This window comes from Vitis vinifera, chromosome 7 (genome assembly GCF_030704535.1).
Source record: "Vitis vinifera cultivar Pinot Noir 40024 chromosome 7, ASM3070453v1".
Classification (NCBI taxonomy): Eukaryota; Viridiplantae; Streptophyta; class Magnoliopsida; order Vitales; family Vitaceae; genus Vitis; species Vitis vinifera.
In genome coordinates, this window is record NC_081811.1 from 6,940,273 (window position 1) to 6,954,457 (window position 14,185).

General features: G+C 34.2%; 1 protein-coding gene across 1 annotated transcript; it reads left to right on the forward strand.

Annotated features, from left to right (window-relative positions):
• Nucleotides 1-5,123: 5,123 nt before the first annotated feature.
• On the forward strand, nt 5,124-12,789 carry LOC100260023 (ABC transporter I family member 19). The gene is made up of 6 exons (XM_002276821.5): nt 5,124-5,446; nt 5,687-5,847; nt 10,507-10,558; nt 11,144-11,280; nt 12,164-12,250; nt 12,404-12,789. The coding sequence occupies exons 1-6, from the start codon at nt 5,242-5,244 to the stop codon at nt 12,692-12,694; spliced, it is 933 nt and encodes a 310-aa protein (XP_002276857.2). The 5' UTR covers nt 5,124-5,241; the 3' UTR covers nt 12,695-12,789.
• The last annotated feature ends 1,396 nt before the right edge of the window (nt 12,790-14,185 follow it).

Genomic DNA, 14,185 nt, shown 5'->3' on the forward strand with positions numbered 1-14,185 from the left:
CTAGTGACTAATATATTTGAACCCTTGAAGAGTATTGTTGCGTGTTATGCAATTTTCTAATTTAATGAAATGGTTTTCTCGCCATCAGGGGGAAACGGTTGATTATAGAAGAATGACATAAAATTTTGAATATGAATTAATATCCTTGTAGGATAATTAACCAATATTACAATAAATAAATCTAAAACTTGTTGAAGTGTGATAGATTAATGTCTTAATAAGACAATCAACCACTATAGTAGCAAATGAATTTAAGACATGCCTGAAGCATGATAGATTTGTATGTTCAGTGTTTTAAAGCACGATAAATTTGTATATTCAAATGGCCATAATCATTTAAAAGAGACTGATATAGGGAAAAAAAACATTGAAATATTGGTTACTCCTAAAGAGACTACAATAAGTCTTACTAAAGAGGGTATATTCATAAGAAGGATAATAAAATGACTTATTGATCTAAAATTATAAATAAATAACCCTAGAAAAACTAACAAGTTATACAACATCCCTTAAAGAGGAAGATAGTTCCTAAAAAGGCAATAGCCCTTGAAAAGGCATAGGTACTTAAAAATAACAAGATTTCTATAGGTTATGTAAAATGAGATCAAAATAATGTCTTCTTTCTAAAGTAACTTAACATCATTAAAAATAATGAAGATCCTAACGAGAAAAAAAAAAGCATTAGTCAAAGTGGAAAGAAGTAATCCAAATAGATTTAAACTCATTAACAAAATGAGAAATATTAGGACCTAAAGCCAACACTAAAGACAAAAATAAAAGAACTTGAAGTCTAAATTCTATTGGATAAAATTAGTAATTGTATTAAAGTGTTATGAAAATGAGATCATGTGACATTACTTATAGCATGGAGTTTGTAGAAGAAATCATGTATTTAGCTCTCGTAATAACTCGATTATATAGTAGTCCCATAAGGACTTCATACCATTGTTTTAAAAACTAAACCAGATGGTCCAATCGTCGGTCGGTGACCTTTCAGGTTTGGTCTACCCTTTTGGGTCAGCGAGCTATTAAATTGGCCTTGAATTGGCGAATCGAGTGAACTGGCCAATTTGTAGTGAACCGAACTGTTCACTACATGTCATTTTTTTTTTCCATAAGAGAAAGAGATAGAAAGATAGTGGGAATGAGATGATTGTTGGCTTGCGATCAGCAGTCATGCTTGAGTTGTTGTTGGCTGTGAGGTGGTCGTTGCTCAGGGTAGGCATGGGTATAGTGAGATAGAGAAAGAAAATAAAATGGAGAATAAGAGGAAAAAAAATGAGAAGAAGAAAAGAAATAAGGAAAATTGGGGACGGAAGGAGGGCTACGATCGGTGAAGGGTGAGAGAATGGGAAATAAAGAAAATAAAATAGAAAAAATAAAAGGCGAAAAAGGGGTTGCGCAGGGAGTGGGTTGGTGGACTGGAGCGACTAGTGATGGAAAGAAAGGGTTTTAGGGTTTTTTTTTGAAATGAATGGTGGAGATTAAGTATGAAAATGGAGGGTCCATATGGGTTTTCTAAAAAATGATTCAATTATCTAAAATGGGTATAAATAAGTTTAAAAAATAGGTTTTTAAAAAATACATTTATATTTATTTTTATCATTTAATTTGATATATTAAATATAAAAATGAAATATTATTAAATTTTTTTTATATATATATATAAAGAAAATAAAGGCTAATCTTAAATGAGAAAAACACCCAAGAGGGGGGGGGGGGGGGGGGGGGGGTGAATTGGGTTTTTCAAAAAAAAATTCAACACAATAAATTCAAGCACAATAGAAGCAAATATAAAATTAGAGAAATCAAACTCAAATTTTATAGTGGTTTGACACTTTCTTACCTACGTCCACTCTCCTCAAGCTCCTAACCGAGTGAGGGTTTTTTTTAACTTGAAGCTTCAACCAAGCTTCTAATCTCCTTTACACTTGGATTCCAACTCCAATGGACTCTTACACAATCTCTTCAAGATTCAACTTACTTGAAGGTTTTAACACTCAAATTTACAAGAATGAATCTCTTAACCTAGCTCAATAATAACTCAAATACAAATCAAAGCTAGAATGAATTACAAATATGCACTAAAGGATATGCAAGTGAAGATTTAATGCACCAAGAAAGAAATGAGAACTTTTAAGGAAAGAACAAGTGGGTAAACAAAAAACTAAAAGTGTTCTTTATATCATAAATGAAGTGGAGCTATCAATTTATAAGTTTTTAACCTCGCGAGTCAAGAAAAACAAAAAGTGGCATCAACAGGTCGAGTTGAGGGTCGACCGAATCACTAACCATTGGAACATTTAATGTTTTGGCAGATTATCGTTGTTTCAACTAGACCTCGACCGGAAGTCGATCGGGAAGGAGGATACCTTGATCGAGTAAGGAAGGCTATTAGAAGAGAGAATGTGTTTTTACACTTCTCGACCGAACCTTGACCGGGCAAAGGAAACCGGTCGACCGGTACCCTGGCCGGTTGAGTTGGTTGGCCCAATGCCTCGACTGGTTCAACATTTTGGCTTCGAAAACCTATATTTTTATGTTATTTTCTCTTCTAACACTTAGGCAGGGTCTTTAGGTAATTAAATATTCCAATTTTGAAAAGTTTTACATAAGATACATTTGATAAAACTTGGGTTTTAATGAAACTTTAACTTTAAGGAATAAACCGAGTTTTCCAAAGATGCATGAAATGATATGAAAAACCTAAGTGCACCCATGCATTCATCTTACATTTGTTTCCTATGATTAAAGGTCTTCCAAACGTCTTGATCTTATATCTATTAGGTCATTTGATGAATTTCCAAATTAATACCTGAAATTTTTTATAATTCAAACCAATTAGTAACTGAATCATGGTTTGTTATCATCAAAACTTAATTAGGAGAACCGTTGGACTAACAATATATATTTAATTTCTTATAAATATGTTTAATTTTAATAATATATAATTATATATTTATGTCGTCACCAGTTCAACCGCGGTTCAACCATCGATCCGATCAATGAACTGTGAATCTGTAATTTTTTTGGTTCAAGGATCGGTTTGGTTATGAAAACATTATTTTATACATATTTTCTAAATGTCACTATAACTTATTTACATGAATACATGAATAATAATATATGCATGAAAATTATTATAGGATTTTAAATGTTTGAAGCAAGCAAATTAAAATCTTAAATGTGTGAAATTACAGAAGAATTTAAAATACTTAAAACAAATTATTTAAAACCTCATAGAATGTGCTCAATCACGGACAACAATCTTTATATAGATTGAAGCAATTCACACGTATGTGGTACAACTGTCTTAGTGAAAATCTTTTAAAAAAATTGTATATGAATAACCCTATATGTCCATGTGTTTTCATGAAAGAAATAAAAAAATAAGCTTATAATAATTGCAGTATATGGGGATGATTTGAATTTTATATGAACTCTTGAAGAGCTCACAAAAAAACTAATTATTTAAAGAAGAAATTTGAAATGAATGATTATGGAAAAACAAGATATTGTCTCGACCTATAGATTGAGAATTGTTCAAATAGTGTTTTGTTCAACCAATTGACATATAGAGAGAGTATTAAAGTGCTTTCATATGCGCAAATCACGTCCACTCAATTCTCCCATGGTTATTCGTTCACTTGAAATGAACAAAATACATTTCATCCTAAATGAGAAAATGAAAGATTACTTGGTTCAAAAGTACCATATTTTAATATAATTGGTGCTATGTATCTTACAAATTATACTATACCAAATATGACATTTTCTATCAATTTACTAACAAGATACAATTCTATCATGACTAGAAGCAATTGGAACAAAATTAAAAATATATTGTGATGCCTTCGTGGAATGAACGACATAGACTTATATTATTCAAAATCACAATTATTGGGTATGTATCCTCATAAAACTTGATTTTTGACAAGATATGTATTTACTTGTTGGAGTGATGCAATATCATGAAAATTGGTTAAGCAAACAATTGTAACTACTTTATCAAATTATTTAGAAATACTGACAATTCATAAAGTCAATTGTGAAAGTGTATGGTTAACATTTATGATAAAGTATATTTGAGAGTCCTATGAATGATCCTCTATGAAAGACACCCCAACTATATTACATGAAGACAATGTTGTGGGAATTACACAAATCAAAGGAGAATATATTAAAGACAATCAAACCAATCATATTTCAACAAAGTTCTTCTATATGCATATACTTTAGAAGAGTGGTGAAATCAATGTTTAACAAATAAGATTACGTGATAATCTAGCAAATTTATTCACAAAAGTTTTACCTACTACTACAACATTCAAGAAGTTCATACATCAAATCAACATGCGCTGACTCAAGGATCTTAATATTAAGTTATTAAAGACCATAATCATGTCATGATGAGGGAAACATTATTATAGAATATTAGCATGTTATACTTTTTTTTCTTTTGTTTAGGTTTTGTGCGATTAGATTTTATTGGCAAGGTTTTTAATGAAACAATTTTAACAATTATCGTCTACCTAATTCTTTTTTAATAGTGATGGTCATTTGAAGGAGAGTATTATAAATATATCCCAATTATTTATAGAAAGTTTTGCTATTACCCTAAAAAATTAAATATTCTATTTAATTCTAATTTTTTCAAGTTCTATAAATAGGAGATCTATATCAATTAAAATTACAGTTTAAAGTTCCTTTTCATAATTTTATTTATTTATTTTATTATTATTTTTCTTCCTAACAATTTTTTTTTTGTTTTGCCTTTTTATTTTATAATTTTTTTCAACTTTATATTCCATTTTTCTTTACATTTCAAATGTTTCTTAAAATATTCTAAAGATTTTAACTTAAAATAAAAAGTATAATATAAACATGACTTATTTTAGCTTAATTTTTTATATTATGAAAAATAAAGAAAATAATTTTTAAAAAAACAATTATAATTATTTGTTCTTAATGAACTTTTTTTTTAAGTAAATAAGAACTTACGCCAATTTGAAAACGGTTTTGAAAACAAATTTCACCTTCCTTTTTTTTGTTTGTTATAAAAAAACAGAAGTTTTAGACATTAAAAAAAGGAAAGAAATTTCCCTGGTGGTAGGCTGGTAGCTGTGATGATGATTCGAACACGTCATCAACTCTAAATCCTCATATAGTTCTGACGTGGCCTAATAGAGACGACACGTGTACACCCTAAACGTACTAACTTAAAGGCAGGTGGTTGTTACCATGACCGACGACAAAACTTTTGACATCGTGTTGCCGGAAGTTGGTGCAGTGACAAAAATGGCGATCCAGAGCAGCAGCAGCAGCAACAGCATCAAAGTCAATGGTCTGCAGTTCGCTTACGAAGGCCAACCACCTCTCTTCTTAGACTTCAACCTCCAAATATCTCCTGGTTCTCGATGCCTTCTCGTCGGCGCCAACGGATCCGGTACATTTCTCGCCCGTTTGTTTCCCCGGAAATCAGTTTCTAGGAAATTTGAAAACTTAGATTTGTCCCAGAAATGCAGATGAGACCCAATGCGTGAATTCCTCTAATTTTGCACAAAAAAAAAAAATGTTGGGTTTCATGTTTGAATTTGCCTGGTGATCTGTGCTGAGGCTATACAAGAATTCAACTTCAAGACGACGTCGTTTTAGCTTCCCTTCAATTGTTGCTCGTATCTTGCAGGGAAAACCACTTTGCTGAGGATTTTGGCAGGGAAGCACATGGTTGGCGGGAGAGATGTGGTGCAGGTGTTGAATTGTTCGGCTTTTCACGACACCCATCTGGTTTGTAGTGGCGATTTATCCTATTTGGGGGGATCTTGGAGTAAAAATATTGGCTCTGCTGTGAGTTCTTTATCCCTGCTCATAATATAATCTAGCAATGGTTTTACTTCTGTTGATTTTTTGGGGGAAAAATATAATTAACTTGCAAGAAATCAAAGCTAATTAGGAAATTCCCCTTCCAACAATGTGGATATAACTTCAAAATTTTCAGAGTTTGATTTGCTCTGTTTATATAGTGTTATTGGTTATGGCAATGGCAATTTATAGTTTTATTGCTTTGATTTGTGGATATTCTTTCATGATTTATGATACTTGCATATCAAGTTAATGTTTATTTTCTTTGATGTGTAAACGCAGAAGAGAATATATTAATTAGAAAAAGGAAGCCTAGAGGGCAACCCAAGGCATACATGAAGTATACAATAGGTGCCAAAAGGCTAAAAAGAGCAAACAAGAGAGAAAACAAAAACCTCATCCGTCCTCACCTAGAACCCAACCAATCAAAAAAGTTTATTAAAGATAAAAGGTCAGCATCTGTATACAACTTTGTCCAAGACCATAAACTACACACAAAAGAATACTTCAACCTATATACTGAAAACTCATCATTGTCAAACGCTATCCTATCTCTTTTTTTCCACACTGCCCAAAAAAGACATAAAGAAGCCAGCTTCTAAGCTTTTTTGCTCTTCTTGCCCACCAAGGACCCAAAACAACCAAGGGAAGTCTCCCTTACCGAGCAAAGGAGAAACCAAGTCACCCCAAAGAGAGCGAATAATAACTCCCACAAAACTCTAGTCTTTGTGCAGTGGATTAAGATGTGATTAGTAGACTCCTCTTCGGCTAGACAAAAGAAACATCTATTAGCAAGGGTCCAACCCCTCCTTTTGAGTTGATCCAAAGTTAAAACTTTCCCCCACGAGGCTTCCCAAGCAAAAAAATCCACTGTGGGAGGAACATAAGGATTCCAAATTATTTTTCTTTAAAACCGAACTGTACTTCCCGGCTTTCCAGCACTGTAAAGAGACTTAATTGTGAAAAACCCACTTTTTGTCTTTTTCCAAATCACCCTATCCTCCACTTCTGCACTAACTCTCTTTCCTTGGATTGTCATGAGCAACCGCTCCACCAAGACTACCTCCCAATCATTGAAGCCCTAGAAAAACGAGGACTCCATCTCCCCCCCTCAACCAAAGGGTCCCAAACCTCCGCCACCCACTCCTCTTTTGAAATCGCCAAAGCAAACAAAGAGGGGAAAGAGCTGCACAAAGCCTCATCACCACACCAAGAGTCCAACCAAAATCTGATTCTTCTTCCGTTACCCACAGAAAAGACAATGTAGTTGCTCAACCAGGAACCTTCCTTTCTAATCTCCTTCCATAACCCCACACCAAATCCCTCTCTACCTTCCTGGGTATACCACAATGTAGTTGCTCAAGTTAATGTTTATTGAGATTGGGACGATCTAAATTTAGCCTTTAAAATATATTGGCAATCAATTCATTGTTTTAGGAGTTTATGCTGCAAGGCAAAGGTAAAAGTCTTTATTTGGTTTATGCTTAGGTTTGTAAGACATTGACTGGCAGAAGCCTGAGAGCAGTCTTGTAAATTGTAGACATTCACTCTTTTTCTTATGTTGATTTTAAACTCTGTTTAGGGAGAAAGAAAACGAACCTCATACATGGTTTGGGCTTCTGGTGATTCCTTTTGTTTTTACCATCTTGTTAAGATTTCTCTTAAAAGACTTTATTGGATTTCATGGAGAGTGGTGTATCATCATCAGCATTTACTTCTTGTTCAGCTCCATGTTATATGAGGAAAGAGATGAATAATAGTAGTGACCAAATATATTATACTGCATAGTCCTGTTTATTTTATGGTCAGCCTCATGCTAATTAGATTTATTGCACTTAAACATTATGGCTGCTTTTGGCCACATAGATGGGATTTCTTTAACATCCCAACCATATGGATCTTGAGTTTACTATGAGCTTGTGGACTTGGAGCTTATGGATTCTGGGTCTGGTTCCTATTTTTTTTTTTTTTTTGTATTTAGGGCAACTGAATTGTAGATTTTTAATTGCAGCCTTCAATTCTGTTCCAAGTCTCCAGTTCCCTGTAATCATACACAACCTAAATGAATTAGTTACCCTACTTCCATGATATTATTTTTTTGATAAGCAATGAAATATGTGTATATACAAAAAGGAAAGATGTACACCAGAGTACATTGGCCATATACAACGGCCACAAAGTGGCAAATCCATAAGAAAGAGAAACAAAAAACCACTCCCTATCTCTCTCAATATGATCCCAACCAATCTACAAAATCAATCAAAGGCATTGGGCCTTCCTTTATGTACATCCCAACCCAAGCTAATAGATAACTTAGGAACAACAATTTTAACTTATTCTCATGATGCTCCTTATTTTCAAATGTCCTATGGTTTTTCTCCTTCCACAAAGTCCAAAAAATGCATAGAGGACGTTCGCCAAACCTTCTTCCATTTTCTCCCTACAAAAGAGCCCTGTCAGCTTAAAATAGTTTCTAGGATTGTGGAAGGAAGCAACCTAACTACAAAAAAAAAAGGGAGAACAACAATTGCCTTAGAACCCTTGACATAGTGCAATGAAGAAGAATGTGATTGATAGATTCCCTTTCGATTTTACATAGATTGCATCTATTCACCAACAACCATCCTTGTCTTTGAAGCTAATATAATGTTAAAGACTTTTCCCCAATTGGCTTCCTAAGCAAAAAAGCTTGCTTTAGTTAAGACCTATGAATTTCAAATGATTGCCAAAGGAAGGGGTTGACCTCCCTGGCTCCAAGAGAGAGTAAGGATTTCATTAGAAAAAGCAACATTCTTTGACTCCTTCCAAATCATTTGATCGAAATCTTCCCTTTTCACTGGCTTATGTTGAAACCTTGAGAGAAATTTCTCAACAACTCCCTACTTCCACTCATTTAAGTGCCTAGAGAGACACAGATTCCAATAAACCCCTGCCCCTATCTCATCCCATATATCCACCACCCAAGAGTCTTTTAGAGAAGCTAAAGCGTACACGGAAGGAAAGGGCACACTCAAGGGTTTCTCCCTACATCATTTGTATTTGTAAAATTTCACCCTTTTATCATTTCCCACTTCAAAAGCAACCCTACTATTTAAGAGGTCTCACCCCTTCCTGCTTGCTTTCCATACTCCGACCTTGTACCCATCTCTTACTTTGTTGGACTTCTAACCCCTTCGTCCTTCCCATACTTCCCCTCTATGACATGTTTCCAAAAAAATTCTTCAAAAGCGAATCTCCTACTTCACTTTCCAAGAATAGCCTGATTAAAAGATGAAAGACTTCTAATCTCTAGCCCCCCTTACTCCTATCCATGCACACAATATCCCATCTTAGAAGATATGGCTTTTTCTCCAAAATCCCACCTCCTCAAAGAAAATCTCGTTGCAACTTCTCTAGTCTTAAACTTACCATTCTAGGAATAGAAAATAAGGACATGTAGTACATAGGCAAATTGGACATGTAGTAAATAAGTGAATCTCTAGTTCCATGGTATTCTTTTCACAGAATATTGGTAGAACTACATAGAGATTCTTATAAAGCATTTTTGTTGAGCATGCGTCTAATATATGATAATTTAGAAATTATCTAAATGTTGATAACAAGGACCTTGGTATGGGCTTGGGCATCAATGGCCTCATGGATTCAAGATGTGATGCAAATGCAGGAAAAAAGCCTTGAATGTATATGCACCAATCATGTTGTTTTTTTTTTTTTTTTTTTGATAGGAAACGACAAAGGGATATATTGATAAAAAAAGAAGTACAAGAGAAGGATGAGGAATCCTCCCACCAAAGAAAAACTAAACTGCAAGGAAACAAATACAAGAAAATACAAAGTAAAAACAAGCAAACTCTCTAGGTTAGACCAATCATGTTGTTGCTTGTTCAAAACATTTCCATGTTTAGGTGTTTGAAAGAGAAAAGACGGCTAAACTAGGAGTTTTCTTGTCACTTAAGTTGGATAAGCCTTGGGTAGTGATGACAACAATGATGGTGTTGATTTTGCCGTTTGTCTAAAATGAAAATAATTCAACATCTGATTCCATCATAAATTTTCTTAGACGTTTTTCCAATTCTATGAGATAAAAGTTCATTAAAAAGATAGAATATTGGATAAAAGTTCTTTGAAAAGATAGGATATTGGAATAGAAAAGGAATGTCCACATAAAAAAAGTTCAAAAACCATTTGACGATTAGAATCAGTGAGGTCCGTAAAGAGCATTTGCCCTTATTTTGCAAAATGTCCAAGACAGCATAACCTAGTCTTCTGCTTCTCTCTCTCTCTCACACACACATCATGGATTCCTGCAATTGCAGAATCCATGTCATGTAATAAACTGACAACCTCTTACTTATAGTGTCATCCACAAATTAAAATTGATAGCTAGCTGTTGCATCAAAATATTTGTCTGCTTATCTTCTGGTAAACTGATTTGTTTACTCCTCTATATATACACACACAGATTTTACATACATGCATACATATATGTTCATGTACATGTAAGTATAATATGCTGATTTGATGAATGTAACAATCTAATTAGAGTTTTTCTAGATATGTACCTCTTTAATGATTTCTCCCCAGCATTTCAAACATGCACCTGATGTACTCATTTTAAATTGAACCATCTTTGGGAACATTCAGGGAGAGGTTCCACTCCAGGGAGACTTCTCTGCCGAACATATGATATTTGGAGGTGGGCAATAAGCTATAAACTATAACTTTATCCTTTTTCATGGTTCTATATATTGCAACATCATTTGTATTCATATCCAAAATTGATAGAAAAGGTTAAAAAAGAAGGAAAAGGATTAAGCAATAAGTATTTCTCAATTAGTAGAAGTGCCTGCAATTCTTCCAGGGAGCTAATTTTTGGTTAGCAACTTGGACCCTTTTTCTGCCTGAAGTTTTATATCTGACCATGATAAATATGGAGTGCATCTCAAATTTGAACTGTAAATTTAATCCTGAAAGCTTCAGCCTTGGTCGTGGTGCATATTTGCTCATAGATGGAGTTCATGCACTTTACTGTATGGAGGCAATTTGTGATTGCAACTCAAAACCTGGTGCTGCCTGAAGTTTTTAATCTCACTGACAATACATGTGGAGTGAATATTAAAATTTTGATTTTATAAATAACTATTCAAGCTTCAAATTGATCATGTTGCATGCATGCATATCTCATCTGCAACAATCTTGCCTTCCCTTGTTGAAACTTGTTGAAATCCAAAAGAAAGTCAAGCATGGAATATGCCTAACTTTTTGTCATTTTTGGTGGCAGTTGAAGGGATCAATCCTGTTAGAAGAGACAAGTTGGTTGACCTGCTTGATATTGATCTACAATGGAGAATGCATAAGGTATCTGATGGACAGCGGCGTCGAGTCCAAATATGCATGGGTCTTCTTCATCCGTTCCAGGTAATTTCCCTTCATGGAAGATCTGATGGTTGTATGCTTGAGTTAGGGTCAGATTGGACTCTAAAATGGGTTGGATGATGAAAATGCAGGAAGATCTGATGTTAATCAATTACATATAGCTTCATAAAATCATGTTATGATATTTTATGAATTGTTCAAAATTGCAAATGTAGTTTAATATCCCTTCTGTGTTTTGCTAATTTTAATTGACATAAAAAAGTTTGGTATTTAACATTGCACTACTTAAAAAGACATTTCTGTAAGTTTCACAAAGAAAGTGAAGGCTTGTCGTGTAATATGTGGAACTTATACTTGATTCACATTTAAGATGATTCCAAAATTGTGAAGTATTGGACTCATGTCAAAAGATCTACTACCTGAATTCTACTATTTATTTCTCCTTATTTCCTATTAGTTTATTAAGTATAACATCCATAACTCTCTCATAAGAGTAATAGGGTGTAATGGGATAAACCAACTTATTGATTATTAAGGTGAATAAATGAAACATAGCGTGCAAGTTTTGTTTTTCAACCAGAAAACTTGACATTCTTTACAAATCTGCTCAAGAACCAAGTCATGAACCTGATATGGCATCAGTTAGATTGATTCTTTGGTAATAGCATATTTACAGATCTGCTCAAGAACTGAGCCATGAACCCAGTATGGCATTAGTTAGATTGATTCTTTGGTAATAGCATATCATGCAATCCATACTATTTGTGTTTGGCCGCAACTGTGTACACATTTAAATCTGTGTTATGTACTGTATGGGCATGCCACTTTGAATCTGAGATCTGTTTATGATAAACATATTGGTGAAATATTTTACAATTAATTTTGTCTCTAACTGAAATGGACATCATCCTTGAGAAAATTGCAGGTTCTTTTACTAGATGAAGTGACAGTTGATCTTGATGTTGTGGCAAGGATGGATTTACTTGAATTCTTCAAGGAAGAATGTGATCAGGTGTCCATTTTTTCATCTTCTGTAGCATACCTTAAACCTTGGTTCTTAGTCTTAAAGCACATCATTATAGACTGAAAATTTCCTCAACCTCTCTTTTTCATTGAAAATGACCATAATTGATTTTTCTTTCCAATGTTGATATGTTAATTACAGCGAGGAGCTACAATTGTGTATGCAACCCATATTTTTGATGGGTTGGAGACATGGGCAACAGATCTGGCATATGTCCAAGAAGGCGATTTAAGGAAGATTGAGAAGTTATCTGAGCTTGACGAGTTGAAGACCTCCGCCAACCTTCTTTCAGTGGTGGAGTCTTGGCTCCGTTCTGAAACCAAGTGTGAGAAAAAGAAACCCATAAATCCTCCTGCTCAAATCCAAAGAACACCCTCTCCTTTTGATTCTTCACCTTTTAGATCATCCAGACACATGGCATACTACCGTTGATTTCTCAATTTGAGTTCTTGCGTACCCCCTAAATCTCAAAACTCAAAATCCATCATAAAAAAACAATAAAAATAACTGTTAATGCTTGTTTTCCATGTTTGAATGGTATAGTTATTATTCTTTTAAGTAGCTTCTTAGAGAAATGTTGGGCTATTATTTGTTGCCTGTAGTTTTTTTGGTACTAGTTGAACTCCATTTGTCTGCACTTCGCTGAAACAGGCCCCATAGACCTGGTTCAGTGATGACATAGGCAAATTATGAAGATAATATTAACCCCATCTTTTTTTTAGCTACATTGCTTTCTTCTGGGCATGTGACCAGGCCAGATAGGCAGCCAGGGCCTCCCATCACAATAAGCCTTTTTCTCTCCCTTTAGTTGCTGTTGGAACACACTCTCCAGTAGGGGTGGCAACGGGGGTGTTTTTCTTGGGTGCTGTCACGTCTTGCGGAGACAGAGACAAGTTTGAGATACTTCTTTAAAACCTAGGATGAGTTTGGGTATGATTTTGTCCTATCTTATTCTATCTCGATCATATATGAAATTATTTTAATTTATTTTTTTTCGTTTTTCAACTTTTTTAGCGTATATAAAATATTATTTGTTCATAAAAATAAATTCTAAATATTTGTAATATTTATTTATTTATTTACAACCTATATTTGTTTTTAATAGAATTTAAAATTTTTGAAGTAAAAAAAAAAATTGAAAAGTTTTAAGTAGGACAGGACATGATGGGTATGAGAATTTTCTACCATCCCATTTAAGTTTTATAAATGAGGTTGGGAGGGAGGAGACCTGTCCTAAATCCTTCCTGTTGCTGTTCCCATTATTAAAGCAATATTGGTTAAGCTATATTGTTATGGTCACAATCTTGGACTCCCACTTCATTTAAGGCTTGCTTTCCCTTTGTAATCTATCCAAGCCTCTCAATCTCATTAATCCCATTTGAACAAACCCTGTTCTTCAAGTAGCCCAGTGAATGTCTAAATAGAACAGGGAAACTAACTATTTGATTATGGTTTTTGAGTAGACAAACAGCTGCAATTGATGCACATCACACAAGCAGTTTTCAGACTTGGGACCTTTATTTTTGTTTGTTGGATGATTGAATCAAAACTTGATAGTTGTGAAGCAGAAGGACACCAGGAGAAATGTTAGCCAAATCCCACACGCAAGGTATGGGACTAACCGCAAGCAAACCAACTAAAAAAACAGTGTGATATCAAGAAAATAAAGGCACTTACTTTTCTACACCCAACCATTTTCTGAAGTCAAATCTGATGGCAATGGCTCTCCTGCCGGCCAGCCCTTCCCTAACACAACCACCTCCACTCAACTGAACCCCAGCTTACACAATTGTCCTTTTCATGATGATTTCCCAGAGGCGTTTTTAATGACAGCGAGACGCCTCCTATTATAAAAATGGTTTTTGAAGAAAAATCAAACATTTGAAAAAAAATTTAAAAGTTAAAAAAATCACTCAAAATATT

Excerpts from the sequence above, each read along its gene's own strand:
- LOC100260023 (XM_002276821.5), top strand. The coding sequence starts at position 5,242 with ATGACCGACGACAAAACTTTTGACATCGTGTTGCCGGAAGTTGGTGCA. Across the intron at positions 5,447-5,686 it reads CGTCGGCGCCAACGGATCCG|GGAAAACCACTTTGCTGAGG; the intron begins GTACATTTCTCG and ends CGTATCTTGCAG. Across the intron at positions 11,281-12,163 it reads GTCTTCTTCATCCGTTCCAG|GTTCTTTTACTAGATGAAGT; the intron begins GTAATTTCCCTT and ends AGAAAATTGCAG.